Consider the following 27,679-nt stretch of genomic DNA (forward strand, 5'->3'; position numbering starts at 1 on the left):
GCAGGCAGAGCTGGCCTCTGGGGCTGGATGTCAGGGACAATCTGGTGGCGATCACCGGCCTGGCAAAGTGTCCCAGCTTCTCAAAGGTCCAAACCAGACCTTGCCAAGAACTCTCCCTTCACTCTTCAAGCCCAAGGGTATTTTAAGGGAAATCTAATCTGGAAACGTTTCCGACTCATTTACACTTCCCTCTTACAAAACATTTATATGGGCCATGTCCAAACCTTGTTAAGGCTCTTTTCTTTAGAAACAGGAAGTAGTGTTTGGCCCAGTGTAAACAGAATTCAAATCTCAACTGTCCTAACTCAGCTAGAATCCCCGAACAGACTAGACTCTCCATTTGGCGACACATGGATCCCTGTGTGTACTGCCTCTCCCCTCTACCGCCTCGTTCCTTGACTAAACCAAGGATCCAAATAAACACTTTAGAAGTAAGGTTGGTCCTTAACCACAGGCCAATAGCCCAAGAATCCCTTCAAGAGGCATGAAGATACAAACACACTTTCCATTCTGAGATACCCGGGGGAAATCCCCGACATTGCCTGGGGCTTTTAGTCCCCGGCACTGTTTTGAAAGATTTCTATGTGGTTACCTACAAGACACTCAACAGTGAAGATGATTATGATAATGTCATTCTGTTGTGCCTTAAAGCTTAATCTCTCAGAACAATCTTGTAAGATAAATATTTTCATCTTCATTTTATAAAGGGAGGGAAAACGGAACATACAGGATAGATGACTTGTTCAAAATCACATCTAGCAAACGTTGGGTGAAACCAAGGCTTGAGCCAGGTCTTCTGATCCCAAGTCCGTTTCCCCTTCACTGGTTCACTGTGGCCACAGGGTCAGTTCAGCCAGCTCAGGGTGCGGCTGAGAACTCGTAAGAAGTCTTTCCAGGAAGCAGTATTAGGTAGTCTGTAAATAGTCACGCTTCATCATTTTTATAGTGTTTCTGAAAAATTCGACATTTTATCTTGAAAAAATGGCAAATATCTTATTTATTAGACAGCGTCCTTTATAAACAACGAGTTTATGCTGTACGGCACATGGAGCTGTATTCAATACTTTGTAGTAACTTATGATGAAAAAGAGTCTGAAAATGAACATATGTGCTCATGTACGACTGAACTATTATGCTGCGCACCAGAAACTGACCCAACGCTGTAAAGTGACTGCTTCAATTTAAAAAAAGCACCCTTTAATGTGAACTCAGAACCCACAATGCAAAAATGTGTGACAGAAGAAATGAAAACCTTCTCTCTAATGTCAAAGAAAGCACGCAATGACAGAATGCGTAAGGGTCCCAAAAAGGTGTTCAGGAGGAAGAAATACTGCCAGCAAATCTCTCACTGTGCCCTGGACTGGAAGCAAGCAGCGGCTGGACTGCAGGCTGTGGGGGGAGTCCAGCGGGGGGAACTAGGGAGTGGGGGGAACTAGGGACCAGGGGGAACTAGGGATGGGGGGACGGGGGGGGGACTAGGGACGGGGGGTGGGGTAACTAGGGAGTGGGGGGAACTAGTGGGGGAAACTAGGGACTGGGGGGAACTAGGGACCAGGGGGAACTAGGGAAGTGGGGGGAACTAGGGACCGGGGGGAACTAGGGAGTGGGGGGAACTAGGGACCAGGGGGGAACTGGGGAAGGGGGGGAACTAGGGACCGGGGGGGGGGACTAGGGATGGGGGAACCAGGGACGGAGTAGGGGGGGGAACTAGGGACTGCTGCCCACACGCGGTGAACACTGAGCCTCAGTTTCTTCACCCGCAGAATGAGGGCACCAACACTTCCCAGATGCAGTGACTGTGACCATCTGTAAAGTCAGAATCACACGCAGACAACACAGTTCCCTGCTGGTTAATCAGCGCCAGCTAGTAGCAGTACTATTCTAGATTTAAACTGGGGGTGGTTTTTTTTTTAATTCCCCAAGACAAATGAACTAAAAGGAAAGCAGCCCAGTGTGTGACCAGCCGTCCCCCAGAGACGACCAAAGACCAGGGGGCAAAACGGACAGTGTCTTGGATGAAAGGAGGAGCCCGCGCTCTAGAAGGAAGAGAAGATTCTGGGAGGGGAAGCGATGAGAACGGCCAGCAGAAGAAATCTGGAAACAGTTCTTTAGACGAAGCCAATGATTCAGTAAGTTTTACTTACTTTCCCCAAATAAAAAAAATCTCTTAACTGTAGTGGAGGCCAACATGGCTGCTCTCCTATTTAGCAAAATATTTACAGATTCTATCTCATATTTTAGGTGGTTTAAACAAGTTTAAAATAAAACAGTTAAGAACATTTCCCCCCTCCCCAAATTCTCCTCAATGTACTTGATACTCAAAATGGCAGCAAAAAGATTTGGTTCATTTTGTGTGTGTGCATCACTTGACAATGTCTTTGATTAAACTGAATTATGAACAACATAGATGATACATAAATGGGAAAATAAGAGTGAAAAAGAAAATGTATTTCAAGTAAGCCAGCACTGGGGGAATGGGGGAAGAAAGCTAAGCACTCAGGGCAGGATGCATGAGGAAGATTGCCACCGGTCAGCATAAGTCAGCAGAGCCATAAATTGGCAAAGCCAGGCACACATCTGGGAAAGAACAAACTGCAATTAAGCAGCGCCCCTAAAACCCACAGCACAACAGGGAGTCACTGACCAACCGCACACGTGGATTGTGCAGCCAGAAAAGCAAGAAGAAAGAGATGGTCTTGGGTGAGGAGAGGGCCCTGATCAGGGACATCACGTAGAGAACAGTACATCTTCCCCAGCAGAGAAGGACGGTAGGCCCAAAGAAAGAGAAGAGCTCTCAGAATGGGGAGGCAGAAACAGGAGACAATCCAGGAAGACGTCCCGAGCCAGCAGGCTCCGTCCCAGAATCAGTACAAATGTGAGTTATTTGTCTTTCTGAAATAGAATTATGTGCGCTGAAGTCACTTTTAATATATGGAAGTTTCCCATTTTGGCCCCGTAAGCTTCTCCCTCTTCCCACCGTGAAGGAGGACACCAGCGTGCAGCTCAGCACCGAAACCAGCTCAACAGAGGACCATCTCCCTGTCAGGCCAGCAGACACCCTGGGACCTTCTCTGGAGTCCAATCTGTGAACTGGATCTCTGCGCTGCTAAGAGGTTACGTTTTCTCCCCTTTCAAATGGCACTTGGGGGATAGACGGCAGCACGCAGTGGATAACTGCGTGGGCCCAAGTGTGAACTCCCACTCAATTCCACTAGGTCCTAACTGCGTGACCTTAGACAAGTTTGTGCCTCAATTTCCTCATCCATAAAATGGGGATATTAACAGTCCTGTCTCACAGAATTGCTTTGAAAGGTAACTTTCTCTTTTACAATTCTTTTTTGGTGGGGAGGGGCTGAGGTAATTAGGTTTTTAATGGAGGCACCGGGAATTGAACCTGGGACCTCAGGCATGCTAAGCACACGCTCTGCGACTGAGCTGTGCCCTCCCCCACTAGAATTCTTCTCACTCCATAATGAATGTTAGCTGTCCTTATTTCAGTATTACCACCGTGACCTAATATTGTTGTAATCACTCCACAGATTTGTGCTACGTGTGATTACTACTGTCATATGTAGGAGACAGTTTTAGTAAATTTATAGATGACTTTACATAATGATTTAGAAAGAAAATTTTCATGAGATATGGTGGCACACAGTGCTTCACTCAAAAGTGTGCGCAATTTAAAAATAACGTGAGGTGGTCTGAAATGTTCCTTGGTTAACTCTCATGTTGCAACTACTGAACAGCTGTTTGAAAAATGCCGAGGACAAAGCAAGGACAGGGCTTCATCAGCATTCACACTGCTGATTTTTCTTTTTTAAACATTCATCCATTCATCTATAAAATACTCTCTCCATTTAGCATAATGTAGAGAATCCTGAAATTTCCTTCTTTAATCAGAAATCAACCCAGAAGCATCTTCAGAGTCAAGCTCTGGCGCCGAGCTGGTCAAGGCCTCGAGGAAGAGCAGGAAGGGTCTGCTCCAGGGAGCTCCTGCCCACAAGCGACCACACACCAGCGCTAACCTGCCAGCCCAGCGCCGACCTGCCAGCCCATGCCGACGTGTGGCTCTCACCTCAACATAAATGTGCCCATTCTCGGCCACCGAGAAGACCCCCTGGGAGGGCACCAGAAAGAGGTCAGTGTTGTACAGCTCCATGTTGAAGGTGACATTTCTGGTGGGCGGGTCCTGGAAGCTATTGGGATTCCTCACTTGCCGCAGGCTGCAATTAAACTAAGAAAAAAAGAAAAGAAAAAAACAGATGGAGATAAATCACAGTCAAAAGAAGCTTTAGCCTGTAGCTTTATGAGCTTTAGCCTTTAACATCTGATTTTAGTTTCCAACAGTCCCCAGCTAAAGCCAGCTAGAAAGGAAACACTCCCTGCGGACTACGAACAGCACCCACCACCACGACTTCAGGTCGGCTGGAGAAGGAAGTTTCTCCTTCATCCACATCTCCCGGAAACCCATTATCGCCAGACTCCAGATCTTCATAGCCCTCCGGCCAGCCACTGCTGTCCCCAGGGGTTGGGGCCTGCATCACAATCTGAAAGGCAAGGGAAGCACGGACAGTGTTAGCAAAACCCGAGTCCCATGCATTTGTCTCTGCCCCACACAAACAACCAGGTGACTATAGTGCAAAGGCAAACTGGAGACCTGATGCCAAGTTTTTTTTAGGTTTTCATCCTCAAAGAAATGAAAAATAAGAAGCCCAATGCACATTAAAATTAAGATTTAAACTAAAGGGGGAGCACAGCTCAGTGGTCGAGCACGTGCTCAGCATGCACAAGGTCCTGGGTTCAAGCCCCAGCACCTCCACTAAACAAAATAAAATTCTAAAATAACCCTAATTACCTCCCTATCAAAAAAACACAACAAAACAAAGATTTAAACTAAAATATACATTTTTCCCTTGTGAAAAAAGCATAAATTACTTCAAACAGTGGGGAAGCACCAGGCACTGAGGGGAGGTCGGATGTAGTTGTCCACAGGCCCCCCTGTACTGTGGGGGAGGGGGGATTCTCCTTAGGAACCTGAAAACTCTAAGAAATACAGTTTGGCTAATCCAAGGAGCGTTTGTTACTTGTGTCCATCAAGATCTGACAAAGTGTGGTTTGAGTTAGAAGCAAAGGACCTCACGTTTACTACTGAGCCACTCCCTCCTCCTCTCTTCTCCCGCGCTCCTCCACCCGCCACGGCATCTTCCGAGTGGTGCACAGATGCAGGCAAGGACAACCCGTTCTGTGCCCCGACAATCCAGCTTCACACTGCTTGAAATGATTACTCTTAGGCTACTTCCAGAAAAGATGAAGCCCCCCCAGGACCAGTGCTCCATAAATAAAATCCTGATTTCTTTGCATATGTGGGATAGCTGTGGCTTTTGTTTGTTTGTTTGATTTTTCACTCCGTGTCCTTAGGTCGTGAGTATGTTACTAAACAAAATATACTGTAAGTCTGAGAATTATTATAAACAATTGTAAGTGGAAGGAACACTCAAAATAGTCACTGAAGACAGCAGACTGGGAGTGAAAAACAGAAAACGGCCTCTCTGTTCTGCGCCGGGTTCTCAGGACAGAGTATTGATGCAGCTGAAGCGTTAGGTTATTACCGTCGCTACCGTAATTACAAACAAACAAGCAAACAAAAAACAAGGGGAAGGGATAGGCCTTTCTCTCCTGAGGCAGATGCCCCTTTGTTTAATTAACAGACAGATTACCGTGGCCTCTTATTGGCATTAATTTAGATACAAGTTTAAAATTCCAAAATCAAGTATACCAATAATATACAACAGTCATTCCATCTGGAGAAACTGGGTAACTGCAAGAAAATCAGTGCTGGAATTCACAGGAGAGTGTTGCTCATAGAAGTCAAAGGTTAATAAATGATTCCAGTAACAAAGGGGAATTAGCTCCTCCAGCCTAGTGTCGGGGACGGTGAGGGGTGAGGGGTCAGGAAGCCGGGCTCAGTCCTGGCTCTGCTCTTAACTAGCCCCTTAGATCCAAGCAAGTCTCTCAGCTCCCTGGAGTTCAGTCTCCTCACCTGTGAAATGAGGAAGTTGAGTGAGGTCATCTTAGGGTTCTTTCCAGCTCAAACATTCTAAGATCATCTGAGGAACAGCAAACTTGGCTCACAGGAGTCAGCCCCCACACAAGCCACCCTGACCAGAGTGCCAGGCTCGTCTCTGGATGGGGCGAGTGTATCAGTTGACTGGTGGTGGAATGAACGCGCTGTCGCAGCCCCCCTACCCCACGCCAAAGCTGGGGCAGGCGCCGAGCGCAGACACACGGCATGTCAAAGCTGGTCACAGGGATTTTGAGCCCTCTTGCTACCGTCAAAAGTACCACTCAAATTGCAAAATTAGCACTTTAAAGTCCTTTTGAGATTCCATGTTCAGATCCCTTTAACACCCCCTGCTTAGTGTCCATCTCCACAAGAACAGGGTTAATCTTTAGAGGAAAGATTTAGACGAGCTGCCAAGACTGATGCCTGCAAAGTGAAGGGTAGCTCTCGCAATGGCTCACCATGCGGGGCGTCTGTGGGCTCCCCTGCTGGGTAACTTCAAAGTAGAAGTTTTCTTCAATTTAGGGTCCTCCTTGGAGATGGAGGGAGATCGAACAACTCCCGAAAGGCCCTTTTCAGATTTCTCTCCTCTGGCTCTTTTGTTCATGAGGGAGAAGTCTTCCCACTTCTAGCCAAGACCCATGTGAGGCCAGATTAGCTCGGCGTACAGAGGTGCTCCCCACAGCCCACAGGCTCGGATTGTATCCTCACGCGGACCAGGCTGCTGGATCCCGCAGCTCAGCCAGAGACGGTCATCATCACCCCCCAGTGAGCCCTTGGTCACGCGGAGACGGAAGGATGGCGGGAGGGATCTGCACAAATGCTCCAGCCAAGAAAACAGGGCCTCCCTCCTTCCACAGACTCCCCAGTAAAACAAGAGAACTCAGGGTCAAAGTGCATCCCATTTAGTTGAGAACTCACACTTGGCTTTGTCCGGGCCTGGGGTACACGCCCCTCCTCACTTTCATAGAAATTTGAAGACTAATTTTAAGGGAACACCCGGCACGGCTCTGGAAAAGGGCAAAGCGCTGCCCCGGAGGACACTCACAGAGTTAGAGTAAACCACGCCGTCAGGGGCTGACCGCCGGTGCCACGTCCCGCAGCCGTTCAGGGGAGACTCCAAAATGAAGTGGGTGCCATTCACCTTGGCCTTGCAGGTAGGATCCAACAAGGTGAGCTCCATCCCAGAGTGGCCGCTGGCCTGAAACAACACCACCAAAAGATATGCAGGGGCCCGGGCAGCTCTATGGCACACAGCTGACACGCTTCGCCTGCTCTTCCGAGCAAAGGCTGCTGGAGGCTGGGCTCCCCCCCCCCCACCTTCCAGCCTACCACCTCTCAACAGCCCGAGAATTGTGCTTGTTGGCCTTAGAAATTCAATAGCAAAATATTGACACACAAGGATCTGGAACCCCCCTCCCTGAGAACAACAGGAACCGGCTGAGAATTCCAGCCAAGGGGAAGTGAGCCCATCCAACCGAGAAAACAGCGTCGAGGCTCAGGAGCTCGAAAGTGGGAGAGCTAGAGGGAACCAGCACACGCGGACAAGCGCAAGCTGGGGGCGGGGGGGGGGGCTTCTCTCCTTTAAGAAACGTCACTGACCTGAAAAGAGTCTTTTTCTACAGCCACAGTCATCTTTTCATTGTCACATTGGACAGACAGGGCAACATCCATGCTCCCCTGCACTTCCTCGGGCTCTCTGGGACCAGGAAACAGCTGTAAGCTGGGCATGACAGGGTCCTTTGGCTGAGGGACCCTGTCCTCTCCCCCGTCCTGCCGGCCTCTCCTGGCGATATCGGGGAAAGGAAAGGGGAAGCCTCCGTTCCGGCCTCCCCCTCCCCGGAGGGGCGGGCTGTCCGGGGCCGGCAGGGCGCCAGGGTCCAGCAGGATCCGTAGCTCAGGAGGGATGGTGTGGACTTCTTCATCGCTCATCTCCTCTGGCGGTAACAGAAGAAGGCAGAGCACCATCAGCGTTTGCTGCCAGGCCACAGCCATCAGCGTCAGAGGCAGGAGCAGGAGGGACCAGCACAGAACGTCACGTGCAAAGCCACTCCTGACAAACAGTGCGTAAGGGAGACGAGGGGTCTGGAAGCTGGCCTTTGAGACCTCACGTTCTTTCTAACTGGCTGTGCGGCTCTGGGCAGGTGGCTTACTCCTCTGTGCTAAAGGCTCCCAATTTTAAAAATTAAGAGGTTGGATCAGATCAGAGGCTCTCAACTTTGGCTGCACATTCAAATCACTTTGGGAGTTTAAAAAAAAGTCCTTCTGCTCAGGCTACACCCAGGCCAATGAAAAATTGGACTCTCTGGGGTGGTACCAAACAAATCGTTATGTTTTAAAGCTCCCCATGTGATCCCAATGTGCAGCCAAGACTAAGAACCATTGGGTTAGTTGATTTCTAAGGCACTTCAAGCTATAAAAATCTGATTTGAACAAGTTACATGGACGATATCATTCCATTCAAATGCCACTGAAATACTTACCTTGAATCTAGAGATTCTTTAGAATAGTTTCTCTAAAGATTTTTGAAACAACATGTGTTTTAAAATTATTCTGCGACCTCCTTTTTGAACGCTAAATTCTAACAGGTATCTCGGCACCCTGGTCTTTCAGATCCTAGACCCCAAGGAGGAAGGGAAGAGCCGCGTAGGCACCGTCATTCCTTCAACGGGAGAGACACATTTCCATACAATCCATACTCAGTATAACAATTTAAAGGAAAAAAAAAATAACTTTTCCCAGTATCCTCTACACCCACTATCTAAAGCCAAGTGATGTATGCCTGTGGCCAGTCCAACTCGGTGGGAGCTGGGGGTGGAGATGACCGGTAGACACAGCACTGAATACTATCTTTGTGAAAAGGATGGCACGGTTGTATGGGTCCAAAAGAAGTCAGAGCTTTGGAGGCTTGCTTTTTTCAACAGAGGTGCGAAGATTGAACCCAGGACTTCATGCACGCTAAGCACGCACTCTACCACTGAGCTACACCCTTCCCCCTGGAGGTTTTTAATTTGTACTTTGATAGAAACCTTCAAAACAATCCTGCAAAGTGGGTCCTATCGTTGCCCCCATGTTACTGAGGAGAAACGTGAGGCTCAGAGGTTAAGGAACTTCCCAACAGCAGACAAGCGGCAGGGCTGGGGCTTGAGCGGGCACTCCTAACCTTCGCTCTGCGGGCACCGCACTCAGTGGCAGTACCACACGGTGAGGAAGAGGTCTGGGGATCAGAAAACCTGGGGTTTAACTCCCACATCTGTCAGACTCTGGAAAGCCTCAGGACGTGTTAAGTGTCTGCTTTCTCCTCCATCGTGGTGGGGTAATAGCTCCCACATTCCTTCTGGGCAAGAATGAGTCCTCGTGACTGTTCTTCTTGTAGGACTGACTTCTCCCCCGCAGTCCCGGCCCCTCTGTATCTCAGCCACAAGTGGGCTCCAGGGCCCCTGAGAGCAGAGCCCAGGCTAGCCCGCCCTTAAGCTAGTCACAGTGAAAGCGATCCGCCACAAAGCTCTCCAGCACGCGATCAGCTCCACGTTACTGAAAAAGCCTGTCTGGATGGTTTCTCCAAAATCATCTAGTGTAGTTCTAGGCAACTTTAAGCTTCATAGTAAAAAGCAGTCAAATGAATCGTTAAAGTTTGCAACAGACAAGCGGCACCACTTAAGCTGAAATGAGAGCTCCTCGTTGGAAAGCTTCATTTGGAGGATATTTTCATTAAAAAAAAAAAACCTACTTACCGTTGTTTTCCAGACGCAGATGAAACCTGTTAGCCACAGGAGCCACTGTGTATGACGTCACGGGGCTGTAGCCGTTGTCCGAAGCCCACTTGACCAGACTCTGCTGGGTTGAAGGGATGTCGGCTCTCACCGACTTGGTCATTATCATGGATCTTTCGCTTTCTTTCCCAAAGCCAATACTGTTAGGAGCCTGAAGACAGTAATAGTAAAATTTCACCCACGAGTTTACAAAATTAAGCAGTGCCTTAAGTAAGAGCAACTAAGTGTCTGAAACAGGTGAGTTCTATCCTGGGTGTGAGAGAACCGTTCGTCCTTCTGACCCCTACTTTCCTTGGGCTACGAACACTGACGTGAAAATCTTTAACAGCAGACTGAGAACCATCTGTTCACGCCGTTTGATCACACCATTTGGGTCGCTGGTGTTGTTACAGATGACATAATCGGTCTTTGTCCTGGTTGATAATCTAATTACCATAAGCATGCCAGCATGTCACTGCAGAGTTAATGTTTAAATTATTAACACACACATACCAAATATGTGTCCCAAACCCTCCCTTATTTTATTTAAAATTACATATAAAGCATGAAGACGTGCATGTTACGTTGTCCCCAAGCGCCTATGCTTCACTTCCCGTCCCTGAGAATCAAATGAAAAAAGGCACCACCTCATTACTCCACTGTGTAGACATCCCATCTTTGTAACCTGTTGAATTCCATGTGCTGAAACAACAGAAGTCTACACTTCATTTATAATTTATGATCGATTTAGCAATCACTGTGAGCAAAGTGTCATTGTAGACACTTTGCCAATTCTATTAATAGAATATGCTGATTTTATGTTCTAAAATATTAATTAAGTTACTGTCCCTCTAAGTACCAATATCTCTATCCAGCAATACAAGTAAGTCTTAAAGTTAACTTTCACTTGGCAATCAGTTACAAAATTGAAACTGAATGACAGAAATCTTTCCAGAAAAGGACATAAAAGGACTCTGAGTAACAAGGACATGGAATGTAAATTTCCGTGTCACCTTCTGACTCCGACGGCAGTGATCTTCCCAGATGCGAGGGAGCGGAGTGCTGCAGAGGACCCCAAAGGGAGGTCACCACGTTTTCAACAACTGCTCCAACAAGGCTGGAAGCCCCTTCCAGCAAGCAGATTATGCCATTTCATGCCGTATAAAAATCACTTTAATTTCCATGCCCAATTATTTTCTTCTGCATACACGCAGCATTTTCCCTAAATTCCCCATTTGTTTCCCATTCTGTTTGCTCGTAACATGACTAAATATTAATCCTTTCCCACTGTAGAGCCACAGAAGATTCACAGCCTCGAAGTCCTCCTGGCCTCTTTGGTTGTGGGATATTGGCTGAGGACACACATTTTCCAATTCAAAGCTTAAAGGGTCTCACCCAGTATATTCTTCTACTACCCAAAGTGCATGTCTGAGATAAAACTGCCAGACTGGCCAGTCATAAAAATGCACACAAAGGGACCATTGAGAGCTTTAACCGAATTCTGTAGCCATTTGCGAAAACTCAGTTTCACAAGTTTGGGTTCTGCTCTTCTTCCTCGGGTTCAGAGAAAACTCCTTAGGGACAGGAAGATAAGGAAGGGAGAAGGGGGGGAGGGTGGGAGGAAGGAAGGAAGGAAGCTAGAATGAAGGAAAGAAGGACCCGGTTTGTTCTTAGAACTCTGTATTCACTGAGCCCACAGCAGTTTCTCCGGCACAGCTCCTCCAGCTTTTTGGGGCAGCATGTCATTTCGATTGGCTGGAGAGGCAACCCTGGCCTAAACAACACTGCTTGGCCTCGTCTGCCCCAGCCTCTCATGTCGTTGGCCAGCTGAGAAAACACTGCATTTCCAGGACACTATCATCGTGACTGCCACCTGTCCTTCCTGTGCCAAAATGCAAGGCCTTGGTTACACCTTCCCACAGTAACTCTAGGAGCTGTCGGTACAGCCCTCACTGATTATACTTTGGGACCTACAAGGCTAAAAATCCATCAATACATTTGTAAAGCTGTAAGGTTTGGGACAGCGGCAGGCAAGCTGGTTTCCAGCAATCCTCATCCTGTATTTCTGGGAGTCCCGAGGCTTTTCCAAGGCCTCGGTACAGCTACTCCACGTGGTTGTGTTCAAGAGGGTCTCAAATACCACCCATCTTTCCCAGCTAAGTAGAGTCTGGGTGCCCTCCCCGCCGCCCCTCCTCCACCAAACACACCTGCGTCAGAACTGCTGGCGTCTGGGCCGGGGGCTGGGGGAGGAGTTGGGCAGACAGTGCAGTGCAGAGTCCCACTGGGATTAAAAAATGTCTCTTCTAAGAATAAGCTGTTTTTTCCAAACTTGAAGCCCTGAAGCCGTATGAAACAGTCCAGTGGGACATTTCCAACAAGTTTCCTCCATCTAGTCTTTCATGATTTGGAGGTTCCTCCAAAATGCACTTATGCACGGTCCACAGGGCCCTGAAGGCAAAGCTGGACCTGGGCGTGGCGACGTGCACACTTCTGGCTGTCCCATTCCTGCCACAGCGCAGCCCTCTGTGTCCCTCTGGATCATTCTGCCACTGGGAGGGTGCATTCTGCCCACGTCGCACCCCCAACACACGCACGCGCACCCACGCTCAGTGGGTCTCCTCTTTACCTCACCCAGCAAGTCCCTTCCGGTCCCTTTAGTGGACGTTTGTCTCTGTTTTCACTTTGTTTAGAGAAGCTAGTTGTGCCTACAGACAAACATGTACAGAATTGCTTGCAGAAGGAAAATGAACCCCCCTTTTACGGTGCCGCGCTAAGAGCTTTCCACGTGTTCCCTTGTGTAGTTCTCCTCCAGAATATAAGGAGGTAGGCATTGCCAGCCCTTTTCGGAGGAGGGGAGCCCGAGGCTCACGTGAGCTCACCGTGTGCCGGCCGCTTGCTTGAGATAAAATACTCAGGACGCACTTAACAAATGCTGAACGAATAAATGCCCTCTGCTAACCCTCACGAGAACTCTCAGGTGAGCGCCATCAAGGGCACGCACTCAGAGTTCAGTGTTTACTGGGAGTAATGGCAATTGGAAACAGGATCTGAACCCACTTTGTCCGGCCCCACAGCCAGGACTCTTTCCACTCTACCTTTTCATTAGCAGGTAACCTTCCCTCCCAGCACAGTCAGAATTCACATCTGAGGCGGGAGTTAAGGACTCACCAAGCATGAAACTGACTGGGAGAGTGAAAAAGAACACCATGAAACATTACCCAATTGTTTAGTAATGTTGTCGTGCATTGTCCAAAACCGGCCTGGAGCAGGAGTGCAGCCAAGAAGAGTAACACAAACAGACCTTGCACAGGGACGAGCGATCTCATTTCGAGCCTTTCTGATTCCTATGAGAAGTGGGGACGTTCAGAGTGCACTCCAGGGCTGCCAGGGGCCGGGCGCACACGCTCGGGGGGAGGAAGAACCACTGAGGGTCAGGGCCAGAAGAACATTTACACAAGAACCCCAGCAGGGAATTAAAAGGTACCGTATGTTTTTGCCTTTCAAAGCATGATTCCCTTTCCTGTTTTTGTTATTCTGAAATTAAAAACATTTGGTTAGTGTGCCAGGCGGCCAAGGTTGCAGACACCCCAGGTCACCAGCGCCCCTCAGGCCACGCCAGGCAAGGCAGTCAGCACAGCTCCGGCTTCGGCGAGTCACTGCTGGGCCTTGTGCTCGACACCAAAGTGACGGGCCGCCGTCACACACGGCGGCTTGCTGGGATCCTCGCAAAGTTAGGGAAAAAAAGAAAGAGACCCACAGGAGCCAGAAACAATTCCTTCAAGATTAAGGAGTGTGAGCTCGCGGCTTTGCTGCCTCTGGCAAGTGCTCGCTCCCGACGCTGCCTAGGCTCTTTTACTGCTTCATCACGCGAAGGTGCCGTGAATGAGTAACACCCAGGCCGAAGGCGTCCCTCTCCCCACATACTGGAAACATAAAACCCACTCCCGCTGACTCGATGCAGGTCCTGACAGAGGAGCTGGCCACAAGTTTTTAAAAAGACAATGCACAAAAATTTGAGCCCACCAAAGAGATGCACTGAGAAAAAAAAGTGACAATGAATATACGAATGTTCATGCATAACTGAAAAATTGTGCTCTACACTGGAAAATGATACATTGTAAAATGACTATAAATCAATAAAAAAGTTAAAAAATAAAATAAAATAAAAATAAAACCTAAGTATATGTTGCTTATAAGAAACATGTTTTAAATGTAAAAATACAGAAAGTTTGAAGTAAACAAAAACATTTGAGCCCACCGAAGAGATGCTAAAGAGATAATTATCTTCTTAAAAATGGGGGGGGGGGATTTCTTCCTTTACTTCCAATACTCTGTCAAACAGTCATCTCCCTAAACGTGTCTGAAAATGATTTATTTTACCAAATTTCAACATTCAACTTTTCAGGAAAGCAGCTGCTGTTTGCCTCTCACGCCACCCGGAGAAGCCTCTTAAGTGTATTTCCTTCATGAAATACAATGCTTCGGGCACAGGCGGGGGGTACTTTGCCAGCATCACCTCACAACCCTTAGAAGTTAGAAGCAAGCAAAAAGGCAAGGCAATACCAAGTATTTATCTCAAAAAAGAAAAATGAGCTGGAGCCAGCGGAGTTCCCAGGCCTCCGCTAAACACCTAAGCCCCGGGGGAGAGCTGACGCGCAGGACCGCGTCACCCAGGCCCCTGCACAGGGCTCCCGGCCGGGAAGGGCTTCATCGGGCTCGCGGTCTTCTACTTACTGAGATGGGAAGGCACGCCAGTACATTTCAGGAATTTCACAGATGAGGCAAGTGGGGTCTAGACAGGCGAAGGGACTTGCCCAAGGTCTCAGTTTGTAAATGGCAGAGTCTAAGCTTAAATCTGGGTCTGACTGACCTCAGGCCATGTTTTTAACCACCACCCTGACCGCTCTTATAGGGAGAAGCCAAGGAGGAGCTCGTTTTACAAACTGAAAAATAACGGAGAGCGTTAAGAGAGATGCCAGAGAGGCAGAAACTTTACAAAAATAACACACTCACACTCAGGTTAAATTACTGCCCTTCATCAAACAAGGAAATGCTCGACCAACTTACGACAGCTTTCAGGGTTCCCTTAATGTCGAAAGATTTGATCACCCAGTTGACAGACTTTTTGCACTTCAAGATCAGGATGAGATTTTTGACCACCTCAGGTTCCTTTCGGGAAGGTCTTATGTCAATTATTATATCCACCTGGAAAGCACTGTGGATGGAAAACAAAGGCAGAGTGAGCACCCAAATGCCAGAAAGTTGCAACTATGTCCCCTCTTCCAAGTCTTCATGTTTCCAATGTCTGGCCAGTTGATTAAAAAGCTGGCCTGAATCCCAGGCAAATGACATGTGCAAAACAGATTGTTAGTGCACACATAACAAAATGGTTTTACATAACAATACAAAAACGCGCCTGCTGATAATTAGCCACCAACATTTTTCTCTTCCTTGGAAAAAAAAAAAAAAAGGTGGCTTCTCAGTATAGCCACTGTTTGAAATGGACTTGAACAAACCAGAAGAGTTTACTTTTGAAGCAGAATTGTTGCTTTTTCAACCTCTGACACCTTCAATGTGTAACATTCTAGTTTACTATGTGCTCAAAATCCTTCAAAACCAGAAGTGGGTGGCAGTTTGGTGAGTGGAGGGTGGCAGGGTGGCAGGGTGGACGTAAGAGGGAGGCAAGGCAGAAAAAAATTAGTAAACTTCAGAATAAAATAAGAGGCCAAAGGCTCGAGAATTTCCTGACTTATAAAAGGTTTGCTTAAGCCATTAACATTTGCTACAAACTCGTATCTGCATTTACTTTCCCAAACTTCTGGATATACAGTTATTAAAACAAAAAAACAGATGGTCAACCAACTGATTACTGGAAAATTAATAAACACAAACCAAACTTCTAAGAATTCAGTACAAAAGAGAAAATTTTACTAACAACAACATCTCTGTCATTCTGGATTTAGGGCAAAGTCTTCACTTCCATCTTGGTTTGACACACTTGTAAAGCATAGAATGAATGATACGCTCAAATGAAGCCTCAGGCTGAACATCTAAGCACATTTGCCAAATTGTTTCAATTCCCACTGCATTTTAATTTTCCACAAAATTCTTCACATGGGACAGAATGGAATCTGGTAATTTGGTAAAAACTGATCTGTAGTTTATTCACTTTTGAAATCAAAGTTTGATTAGAATTTTAACTGGGAAGTCTCTCTACGATGCAAATTTACAATTTAACTCACTAGTGCACATGAAATGCAGGTCAGAGTAGAAGGGCCTCCTCTCCCCCCTTTCTCTCTGTTTTAAATTCCCCAATCATTCCTGATGGAGAGGGTTAAATCTCCAGTCCTGGGGAAGGACGCTGAGGGCGGGACAGGCACAGGCAGGTGGTGTCTAATGGCTCTCTGGTGTGTCACCGCGAAGGGCCGGTCCTCTGACACACACACTCACACTCACGTGCACTCTCTCTCACACACACACTCACATATAAGTTTAAAGTAAACAGTTATGAGTGCAAAAATGTTCTGAGGACATTATACACAGGATTTTGTTAAAAAACATAATGTTGTTTAAATGATGCTCATGTCAATAAGGCACATTTTGTAATTTCCTTAGCAGGGCTGGACAAGAGAGTAAGACTGCTTGTCCTGTGACGGGCGCGGTCCGCCCTCCGTCCCTGCAGGTCCCACATCTGCAGATTCAACCACGAGTGGAAAATACTGGGCCAGAAAGGTTCCAGGAAGTCCCAAATTGAATTTGCCACTTGCAGGCAACCGTTTACAGAGCATCCACACTGTATTCGGTATTGTAAGTGATCCAGAGGTGATTTAAAGTGTACGGCAGGATGTGTGCAGGTTATATGCAAACACCATGCCATTTCACACAAGGGACTTGAGCCTCTCTGGATTTTGGTAACGGAGGGGGATCTGGAACCAACCTCCCGCAGACACCGATGGACAACTACCAGGTGGTTCAGATGAGGCGTCAGGAACTCACCTGCAGTACGTGGGGTCTAGAGGCAGACGCAGGAGATAAAATACACCCCCGGTGCCTGTACGCTCTTCTTCGCAGTTTCTCACCCAAAGCGCCGGCGCCCTCCCCCTCACACGGGGAGGGCGGCACCCCTTCCCACCTCGTGAGAATCGCATCAAGTCACACCAGGTCTTTGTTTTCCTCGCTTCTCAGTGAGGAAAACACACACACACACACTCACCTGTAGGGGTTAGAGTTGGGGGTGATTAACTCAATGATGTGCACCTCTTTATCCTGGGGCTGGCTGGATATCACACAGCCTTCTGCAGCTTTGGGCTGAAGGTACTCGGCAAGGTAATTGAGGGAGAGAAAATTCTTCCCTATGTTGCACGTGGGAGGGAACACTTGATCTGAAAGTAAAGAAACACATTGAACTACGCGGTAACCAGACTCAAAGGAGAGAAGGTGACAGTGACACAGGGCAAGTGCAGCACACAGGGAACCACAAGCCCACAGTCAGGGCCTCCGAACCCCTCAGCCTCCGTCCTGAAGTGCCTCCCTGCTGGCTGCCAGCGGCCTCCTACTGACGAACCCCAGTGGCCTCTTTTCGTCTAAATCCTCTCCTTTCCTGTTCTGTGTGCTTCTGCTTTGCCCTCGTCCTCACCTGTCTTTCCATCTCTCACTGGTTCCTCCTCTGCTCACCCTCAAGTACCCGCGGTCCTCAGTCTTTGGTGCATACCAGAATCCACCTGCTTGGACCCCAGAGTCAGATTCAGAAGATCTAGATGGGGCCTAGGGAGCTTTCTTTTTGAAAAGCTCCACAGTTAATCTTGATATAAACCAAAGCTAAGGACCTCGGTTCCTTCATCAACCCTCTTTATATTCTGTCTTCTTCCCGGATGATCTCAATCACCCCCATGGCTTCAACTTATACCCAGATCATAACTCCTTTTCTGAGCTGCAAACGTGCACCGCCATCTGTCTACCAAGCACTTCACCTGAAAGCCAATAGATACTTCGGTCAGCACACTCAACGCCGAATCCAGTGACCCGTTCTATCCCCCAGTACACTCCTCTTTGGATATTTGCTATTTCAATTAAAAGAAGAACCAGCAGCCTAACTGGTCCTCTGGCTCACCGTGCAGAATTAATCATCCCTTCATGTTTACTCCTCACAGCAGCTCATACTCTAAAGACTGAATGCAGCAGTTCGGGAGAAACATTCAGACAGACTTCCGCTCTTTCTCACAGTCTTGACATAGACACGAATGTTCACATGGCACTTTACAGTTTACAAGGTGCTTCCACAAACGTTATCTCGCGGGCTGAGGGCTGCTCACCACCCCCGCCAGGGAAAGCGACGCAAGCGCCGAGGGTCTGAAGATACTCCCCCGACGGCCCAGGCCGCTGACACAGCCCCGTGGCTAATGGGGTTTCCATCCAGCGGTTTAAATGTTTAAACAGAACTTGAAACTGCTGGCAGTGTGACAGCCGGGACCAGTGTCAAGGAAGTTCTAGGTGTAGCAGACTTTCTTCAGGAGGGGTAATTCATCAGAGCCCTGGCACTTTAATGGAGCGGACTTCTGCCTTTTGCATTTAATGGACAGGATGCCAGGGTTCAAATTCATATGCAAGTCTCACCGAGGAGCGAAGACTCATGCAGGAGTTCCGAGACTGAGACCGGGCTGGCGCTGCCCTCCCCGCCCTGCACTGACGTCCACCACACACACTGCGGCGACATGGCCCCATGCACGTGCCCCCCCAGTGCTGCCCCTCGAACACAGGGGACCAGAGGAGGTCATGAGGCCCCTGCTTGGAGGCTCACTTCAAGAAAGTGCTGGCTCTGCACTCTGGATTCCTCCCGAAAGACCCCTTCAGAGACAAGAGGCCAGCGCCCCGCTGACCCAGCTGCCGAGCAGCCTCCCCTCCACATCTGCTGCATCTGCTGAGGGTTTGGCCAGTTGGGCAGATGAGAAACGCACACCCTGCAGCTGCGGCCTGCGGGTGCCTCCCCCAGGTCACAGGACGGAAAATGATACTGGGGTGGCAAGGCTGAAAATCAAGAATCAGAGGGTGCAGATATAGGCCAGGGACAGGCGGGCCTGGAATTCAGGAGACTAGGGCCCTCCTGGGCTCTGGCCTGGACATCCAGTCCACAGGTGTGCTGGGTTTGCAGCTGGCATCTATATAGTGGGCACGTGGCGAAGGTTTCCTGAATTAAACAACAGCGGTGTGAGATTTCAGACAAAAAACTCACCCACACTGTGACCCTCTGAAGGCACTAGGAAAGGTTTAATTGTTTAAAAGGTGCTGTTATTAAGGGCTTAATTCCCAGATGCCACTGTCACTAACTTGAGTAAGCCGATCACTTTTTGCTGTGTGTGCATGTGTGTGGTTTTCTTCCCCCTGAAGCGGCCTTCCCCACGTCTGGCATCAAAACTTACACCAACTGCCAAGCAGAAAGGAAACCACGAAGGGGAATCCCCGGGTAGAAGCCTGGCAAGTGTGGGGGAGGAGGGGAGTCACATGCTTATTTGTATTTTAGGAAAAGATTGACAAATGACTTTGAGAACTAGAATAATACTCTAGGAACCTGGGAGGCAACACAAACACCTCCTTTTCCAGCCGTGGAAACTGAGGCTCCAGTTTCCAGGTAAATCAGAGCGTTGCCTGAAGCCTCACAGTGAATGAGACCAGCTGGGGTGAGCACTGAAAGCCCTCAGTCCTTCCACGCCGGTTGGAGTAGTGGTTCTTGGATGTTAGCGAGCGTTAGAATCACGTGGAGTGCTTGCTAGCACACAGATGGCTGGACCCCCGCCCCCAGAGTTTTCAGTTCAGTTGGTCTGGGGTGGGCCTGAGAACCAGCATTTGTAAACCGTTCCCCAGGGATGAGGATGCTGCTGGGCAGGGACCACACTCTGAGAACCATTGGGGATAGACCAGGGGGAGGCTCATGGCCTAGGATCCCCGGCTCGGCTGGGTGGAGACAGGTCAGGTTGTGGGAAAGCAGTGGACGAGGCAGGCTCAGCAGAGTCCAGTCCACGGTGACAGACATCGCCTTGGGGTCCGCCAGCCTAACCACGGACCCTCACTCCCCCAGCTGCTCCTCTCCACGACGTGGGCCAGTGATTTATAACCTACTGGTGACTGGAATCTCCAAAGCTGTTGCCAAGAAGTTAACTGGTTTTCACTGGGCAAAACACCAGGTTCTTAAACTTCTTTCCGACCCAGTGTGCAGCCTTGGGGGAGTCACTCCTGCACACAGAAGCGCATGCACTGCCGAGAAAATGGAGCCCCACATTCTACATGGGGCCATGACACATGTTCTTATCCTAACAGATTCCAAGGGGGTAATCAGAAGTCCTTCAAGTGCTCGAGTTCTGCTTCAGAAACAGAGGCCATAGTCAGAGCTCAGAACCTTTATGAAAAGAGACTTTCTGTTTTGTCCCAACGGGACGACGTCTGTCACTAGCTTCCTGACGACCACGAGAGTTGAGCAAAAAACTTCAATGCTTTGGACCTGACTTGCGTCTGAAGCTCCTCCTCCCTCCCCTTGACTGAACAAGCCTCCCCGCGGGGAGCCTACTTCATGCTTAGGTTGTGCTTATGGGCTAAGACTCAAAACACAGCATCAGACAGTAAGCATTAGACTCAAGGGTCAAGAAGCCCGAGTTCGAGCTCTGGCTTTGCCACTTGCTAGTGATGTGGATTTGAGCAAGTTAGCTTAGCCCTCCACCAGCCCCTCTGCAACACGGTGGAGACAGCGGTTTCCTCCCAGGGTCACCGGCAGGGTTAAGTCGGGTGGACGCAAAGGCGCCTGATAGGGCCTCTGTGCACGGCGCACACTCAGTGTCAGCGTCCACCTTTCTCCGCACCTGTCACACATCCCAGATTCAAAAAAGCGCTGGGAGTGAGCACCCAGTAACTCACCCTTCACGCTACCCGTGAGGGAGGTGACAACCCCTGCAGAAATCTAAAGCAGGCAGACAGACCCTGACGCTCTGAAATGCCATCTTCACACAATCTAACAAGGACCCACTTACCAGAGCTGTTATTTCTAGTAACTTATTTGGGAGCTCCAAATACACTCAACTAAAAATAATGATAAAGAAGTTATTTTAAAAGTAATATGCTTTCAAAATTGAATCACCAGCTATTTATATCCCTCTGCAAGGCAAAGAAATTAAAACGGGCCATTTCTTATCAAGGCCAAACAGTTCCTTTCTCCAATAATTTGTCCTTGTAACAGGCATTAGTATTAAAAATATATTCAAACACTTTTCCTCTATTATTGTCCAAAATTTAACTGATGTCTCGAGACCACAAACTGACCTGGCTTCAGATGTCTGCAGAGTAACGGGCAGGAGGAAGCACTGACTGCTGACCCCCCCTGCCGACTCCTCCTGCACTCCCTCAGCCATCCAGCCCCGCCCGCGCCCTCAGCTTCTGGCCTCTGCTCACTTCTCTGGGCTTCTGCGTCCTAGCCAAAGGCTCCTCCTCTCTCAGCCAGGCTCCCCCCGCTGCTCCCCACGACCAGGCCTGCGTCCTCAGAAGGAGAAAGGGAAGGAGGGGACGTGGTGGGGAGCAGAGCCCAGGGACCCCTCAGGTCCTTCCCTGCCGCTCCAGCCATGGGTAGCACTGTGATTCCTGCCCAGCCACCTGGGCTCAGGGAAGAGAACCGACTGCTGTAAATCAGTCACTGAGTGAAACCGCACAAAATTTACCTTCCCCCACTTTAATGTAAATGTTCCTCGCTATCTTGAGTTCGGTGAACGAAGTGACTGCTCCGTACTCCTTTTGGGCCCAGTTTAGCAGATGCTCATTTCCATGGGGGAAGGGCCTTTCTTCTGTTTCTGCTGACAAGGAGAAGTTTCCTGGTGAAAAGTGGACCACAGAACCCGCAGACACCTAGAAAAACCAGAATTGCATGTTTAATGTGGTACGGTCACCTAGAACTGAACTGTGATTAGAGAAAAGCATTTATCAGGCAGTTAAATGGACATTTGTCAGCCCAACCTCTTCCCTCTGTGGCACAGGCAAATTATCTTTTTTCAGCAACTGATTCAAGAACTAGACCCAAGCCTGCTTCCCCCAGGTAACGGGACCCAAGCCTGCTTCCCCCAGGTAACGGGACCCAAGCCTGCTTCCCCCAGGTAACGGGACCCAAGCCTGCTTCCCCCAGGTAACGGGACCCAAGTCAGCTTCCCCAGGTAACGGGACCCAAGTCAGCTTCCCCAGGTAACAGGACCCAAGTCAGCTTCCCCAGGTAACAGGACCCAAGTCAGCTTCCCCCAGGTAACGGGGCCCAAGCCTGCTTCCCCCAGGTAATGGCAAACTGCAGTCAATGCAGGGTGGCCCTGTTCTTTTTTTTCTAATTGTAGTGCGGTCAGTTCACAATGTTGTGTCAATTCCTGGTGCACAGCACACTGCTTCAGTCATACGTAGACACATTATTCCTTTTCATATTCTTTTTCATCGTAGCCTGCTGCGAGGCATTGAATACAGTCCCTGTGCTGTGCGGTATAAACTCGTTGCCAGACCAACCCGAGCGCACCCAGTCTCTTGCCTGTGCTTTTTTAAAGCACTCTGTGATGAGGGACCGGAGACTGCTTTGTGAGTCACCCGACTTGGCATGGATAGTTCCCAGATACCTAAACTGAAGGCCAACCTCTCAAGTAATGTTTTCAAGTCAAGTGGGAAGCTTCGGTGAGTGTTTTCACGGGCGTGTAATGGGCTTCTGGGACAGTGCAAGGGATCCCACAGTCCTGCCAGCACCTGAACAAGACATCCAGGCCTCCCACAGCCGCAGCCTCTGCCAGCAGAGTCACCACTCGGGACACAGTGAGAGTCCCTCGGGTTTACGGTCTCCCGAGCACTGAGGCAAAAAGAACAGCCAGAGCTCGCCCGTCTCCTGCCTTGCCACGCTCCTTCCTTACAGTGAGACGTGTGTTGCAAGACCCCAAATTCCCAGAGATAATGAAGGCGAAAGGCTGTTACACTGATGCTCATAAAACCTTCGGGATGATTTCTGCAAGCCCCCACTGCTGCTGGATGCACTTAGACCATTGCCGACCCCGCGTATCACGGTGAATATAATCAACACACACAAAGGAGGAAGGCCGTCACCTGGCTGCTGCGCTGTCATTAAACTCACCTGCTGGTGAATGCACGACGTCATCTCTACCGGCTAGCATTTGTAACTGGTTTTATCAATGTCAGGGCGAAGCCTCAAAATGTGAACGATGAAAAGAGGCTAACAAAATTCCCAAGCCATAGAATTACAAATGCCTTGTATTAAATTTCACATTAACCACAGAACTAACACCAGATCCAGCAACTCCACTTCTGAGCACTTATCTGAAGAAAACGAAGACACTAATTTGAAAAGACAGGCGCCCCCCCTCCCCAAGCTCACTGCAGCCAAGATGCCGCAACGAGCGTCCATTGATGAAGGGATGGATAAAGATGTGGTCCATATACCAGGGAGCGTTTTCAGCCATAGAAAAGGAAAGTAAAATCTTGCCATTTGCAGCAACATGAGTGGGCCTTGGGGTATTACGCTAAGTGAAGCAAGTCAGAGGGCGAGAGACAAATGCCACATGGCCTCATATGCGAATCCAAAGAAACAAAACAAAACACCAAACCGGTAGGTCCTGAGAACAGACTGGTGGTTGCCAGAGGCAGGAGGTGGGGGGCGAGTGAAATGGTTGAAAGGGGTCAAAAGGCACCAACTTCAAGTTAAAAAATAAAGTCAGTCATGCGGATGTAATACACAGCATGGGGACTGCAGTTAGTAACACTGCATTGTGTGTTTGAACGTTGCTAGAGACGGCAGATCTTAACAGCTCTAATCAACAGGGGAAAAGGTCTAAATACGGTGACAGGTACTAACTAGGCTTACCGTGGTGATCATTTTACAGTTCCTTCAAATACTGAATCATCGTGCGGAATGCCTGAAGCTGGTATGTCAATTATAAGGCAATAAAGAATTTTTCACAGTCACTGTCATTAACAAAAGCAAGCAGTGCCTGAAGCGGCTACGCCCAGACTAAACGCGGGCCGGTGGCAGGAGTGCTGCCGACCGGTCTACCCCGTACAGCGGCGTGTTCAACTCCACACACGTACCAAGCAGCACCTGCCCTAACTGCTGCACTTGGCATTGCTATTTCCCCGCAACTATGCATACACAGATGTTTTAAATGCTGGCAAAGACGCACTTCACCAGGCTGGTTCCATCACCTACTAATGTGGTGCTACCCCTCTCACCTGAAAACTGGAAGCATCTGAAGAGTTTCTAAACATCCTGAGGCCCAGGCCACACCCCCGACCAGCCAGAATCTCGGGGGAGGGACCCGGGCGTTAGGGTTTTGCAAAGCTCCCTGGTGACTCCAGTGCTCAACCACAGTTGAGCAGCTCTGCCTCAGTGAGAACTGAGTGGTCCACAGTTTGCAGAGCCCAGTGACGGCACCTCACAGCTTTCTCTAGACAGGGGGTTCTTAACCAGGGGTGATTCTGTCCCCAGGGGACATTTGGCAATGCCTGGAGACATTTCTGATTGTCACAACCGGCAGGCAGGAGCTACCGGCATCTGGTGAATAGAGGCCAGGGACGCTGCTGAACATCCTACCGTGCACAGGGCAGCCCCCCTGCAACAAGGAATTATCCTAGATGTCAACCGTGCCAGCGCCACGCCCGAGAAGTTCTGGTCGACGTTTTGGACTGACCAGACATCCACTGGGTCCCCAGACTGACAGCGCTTTCTGTCCTAGAAACTGGGCTGCTGAGTACGTAATAAACAGCACTGGGAACTTTCTGGTGTGTGCTGGCTTGGGAAATTCAGAGCTAACCATTAACAAGCTGGGCGTAAACTGTCGCCACCACCACCAGCTACCATTTACCGCACACCTGCCGCGCATCAGGCACCCTCGAGCGCTACCCAGTGTGGCAGTGACGTGTGCTACATGTCCCAAAGCCAGTTATAAGCGACCCCAGTGGGGACCATTTAGCTTTGACCTTGCTTTGACATTGCCGGCATAAGAAAAAGCTCCTGCACCTTCACCTGCCAAACAATAGCCATGCCAACCTATGTGTAAATCCTCTGAAGCTTAGCTACTCACCAACACTGAACGTCAAACAATGTTTATCTGATTTTCTGACCGAAACATGGTAGTAAAACCTTCTTTTCACTGAAAAGCACTTATGCTAAAAAGTTATTTTTATCAAGCCTGTCACCGAAAAACCCCACAACAGTCCAAAGGTCCCTGTCCCACTGCCAGGCCAGCTCTGAATGTTGAGGCCAGGACGCTCTGCTCCTCTTTCTCATTCACGTTACAGCCATGAAATAAGACACTCGGGCTTTAAACACGTTGCGCACAGAGTACACTGCTTCAGAGTGGAAGGCGGGCTGTGTCGCCCTGGCGCGTTCCAGAGGCAAGAATGTGAACAGTGTAAATAAGAGGAGGAAGGGGGAGCAACGTGGGAACGGACCCTGGAGTGATTAAGAGCGCTGCCCTGAAGCAGCCGGTCCCTGGAGGAGGGCAGCCCCCGGCCGGTCCCTCCACGCACCATCAACCCCGCGCAAGCCCGCCCCTGCAGGGCCAGCAGCCGGGACCGCACACTCGGGCCTGAGGAATCCAGAAAAGGAGGCAACCGCCACGCCTCAGGCGCATTCCAGGGAGAAGAGAGCAAAGCTGCCAGGGCAGGCAGCGTCCCTGCCTGCAGGTCAGTGGAAATTTCCTGCCGAGGCAAGGGGCTAGTCACGCTCCTCCAGAGCCCCCGCCCGCGGCTCTGACAACGCGGGGCACCGACCGAGGCCCGCCCAACCCCCACTGAGTGCTCCAGGTGTCGTTTCCACCTGATCCTCAGCACTACCTGTGAGGGAGGCTACTCCGATTTCCACGGCAGAGAGGGGAAATCTCAGAGAAGCTAAGGGCCTACCCACGGTCAGAGAACCAGCACCAGGGCAGGGCCAGGACAGGGGACTTCTGACTCTTGGGCGCAGCTGGCCTCTGCCTGAACCCCTCCACAAAGCAGAGCTCTCCAGCTCCCAAGACAGAAGATTTCTGTTCTTACTTTCTACCTGTACCTTCCAGCCACCTGTCTGAGCTGTGCCTTCCAGACCAAAGAATCCCTTCCTCTTTCTTCTAGAAGACAAGCCTTCAAGTGTTTGATGATGTCACTCAACCCTGATCAGGGCAACGTTCCAGCCTCCCGAGTCCTCCCCAGACACCACGGTTGTCAGGTCTTCATCAGCACAGACTCTGGAATGTGGTGCCCAGAACAAGACTTGGGGTTTGAGTGTGGTCTGATGAGTGTACCATGAAAGTTAACTTCAGGTGTCAACTTGACCTGGGCTACAGGGTACCACATACTTGGCCAAACAATATTCTGCGTATTTCTGTGAGAGTGTTTTTCGACGAGATTACTATTTAGATCAGCAGCCTAAGTAAAACAGATTGCCCTTCCTCATGTGTGTGGGCCTCACCCAATCAGTTGAAGGTCTAAAGAGAGCAAAAGGCTGACCCTTCCCCGGAGTAACAGAGAGTTCCCCTGCCTGACTGCCTTTAACCTGGATGCTGGCTCTGCAGTTTGGGCTTGCTGGTCTCCATAATCCTGTGAGCCAATTCCTTACAACAAATATCTTTCCATATCTATGTGGCCACTGCAAGAGGCCCGTGATCACATTTGCTTTTAAATCAGCTGATGCCCACTATTATCTCATAGTCATTAATTTATGCTTTAAAACTACATTCAACAAATATTTATTGAGTGTCAGGCACTGTTCCAGGTGCCGGGGATATAGGAGAGAAGGCAACAAAGTTCCCTGTTCTTGTGGGGCTTACAGCCTAGTAACTGTAAGTCAGAGGAATAAGATGAACAAACCATATGTTAATAAGAGCTATGGAACAGTATAAACTGAGAGAAGAGGATAGGGGCACCACACTTTAAAGTCCTGTGACGGGGGATAACTGAGAAAGTCCCTGAGCAGTTACAGACTGGAGGAGATGAAGAGCCGGCCTTGAGGATGGCTGGGGCGGGGCGCTCATGGTGGGGCAGCAGCGAGTGGACAGGTCTGGCTGGGGGTGGCCGGTGTGGCTGGAGCACAGGGGTGAGGGGGAGGCGGGTAGGAGAAAAGGTCCAAGGGATCACAGAGGAGACCAGGAGTCCAACAGGACCTTACAGACCATTGGTAAGGACTGTGGTGTTTAGTTTGGGTGAGATGGGCTACCACTGAGAGTTCATGAAAACTTCCAACAAATGTTTTCACAGGGCCAGTCCAGACTGCAGGGAGACAAGGTGCAGGAGACCAAGCATAGACTTCTGGGACAGTCCAGGGAGGTGGCGGTGGGGAGGATGGCCCCTAAGGCCCCAGGTCCTCACCAGGCGGGAGCTCTTTGCTCCCTTCTCTTACCCAGTGACTCTTTCTATGGATACAAAGTCTCCAGACTCCTGCTTCAAGTCTGTGGAGACCACGTGAGAACCCATCTTCTGTTAGCTGCCAAAATCCCTCAGTTTCACGTGTGTGTGTCCCCTACACAGTCATCTGAATCCTTGGGAAGCTGGAGCAGACGAGGCTGAGGTCTGTGGCTTCCAGGTACACTCCCACGCTGACCAAGCACGTCACACACCACTTGCTGGGGTCGCAGGCCGTTCGGCACCTGCAAGGGACCCCGCGGAGCTGTCCTCATCCAGTCTGCAAGGGCGTCATGCTAGAACCTTCCAGAGCCCTCCTGAAACAGACATGCTCGTCAGTGCCGCCCCCTACCCTAGGGGTCAGCGCTCAGTCCCCACCTGATCATCAGAGTCTGGCTTGGATAAAGTCTGTGGAAGAACAAAGATGTAACGAGAACAACAAAAAACAAGAAACAGAGGGAAAACAACGTTTTCCCGATCT

At 49.5% G+C, this 27,679-nt stretch overlaps 1 protein-coding gene across 6 annotated transcripts in view; it reads right to left on the bottom strand.

The window, feature by feature from the left end:
• The window catches only part of TGFBR3 (transforming growth factor beta receptor 3), a 182,393-nt gene that overhangs the window by 27,002 nt on the left and 127,712 nt on the right, over positions 1-27,679 (bottom strand). For all 6 annotated transcript variants that reach the window (XM_064488706.1, XM_064488705.1, XM_064488703.1 and 3 more), the window contains exons 5-12: positions 21,510-21,693; positions 17,027-17,195; positions 14,881-15,028; positions 9,796-9,985; positions 7,664-7,998; positions 7,110-7,262; positions 4,407-4,547; positions 4,076-4,234 (exon numbers count right to left, since the gene is read on the bottom strand). In XM_064488706.1, the coding sequence (XP_064344776.1) occupies positions 4,076-4,234; positions 4,407-4,547; positions 7,110-7,262; positions 7,664-7,998; positions 9,796-9,985; positions 14,881-15,028; positions 17,027-17,195; positions 21,510-21,693 (1,479 nt within the window). The remainder of the gene's footprint in view (positions 1-4,075; positions 4,235-4,406; positions 4,548-7,109; positions 7,263-7,663; positions 7,999-9,795; positions 9,986-14,880; positions 15,029-17,026; positions 17,196-21,509; positions 21,694-27,679) is intronic.

This window comes from Camelus dromedarius, chromosome 9 (assembly GCF_036321535.1).
Source record: "Camelus dromedarius isolate mCamDro1 chromosome 9, mCamDro1.pat, whole genome shotgun sequence".
Taxonomy (NCBI): Eukaryota; Metazoa; Chordata; class Mammalia; order Artiodactyla; family Camelidae; genus Camelus; species Camelus dromedarius.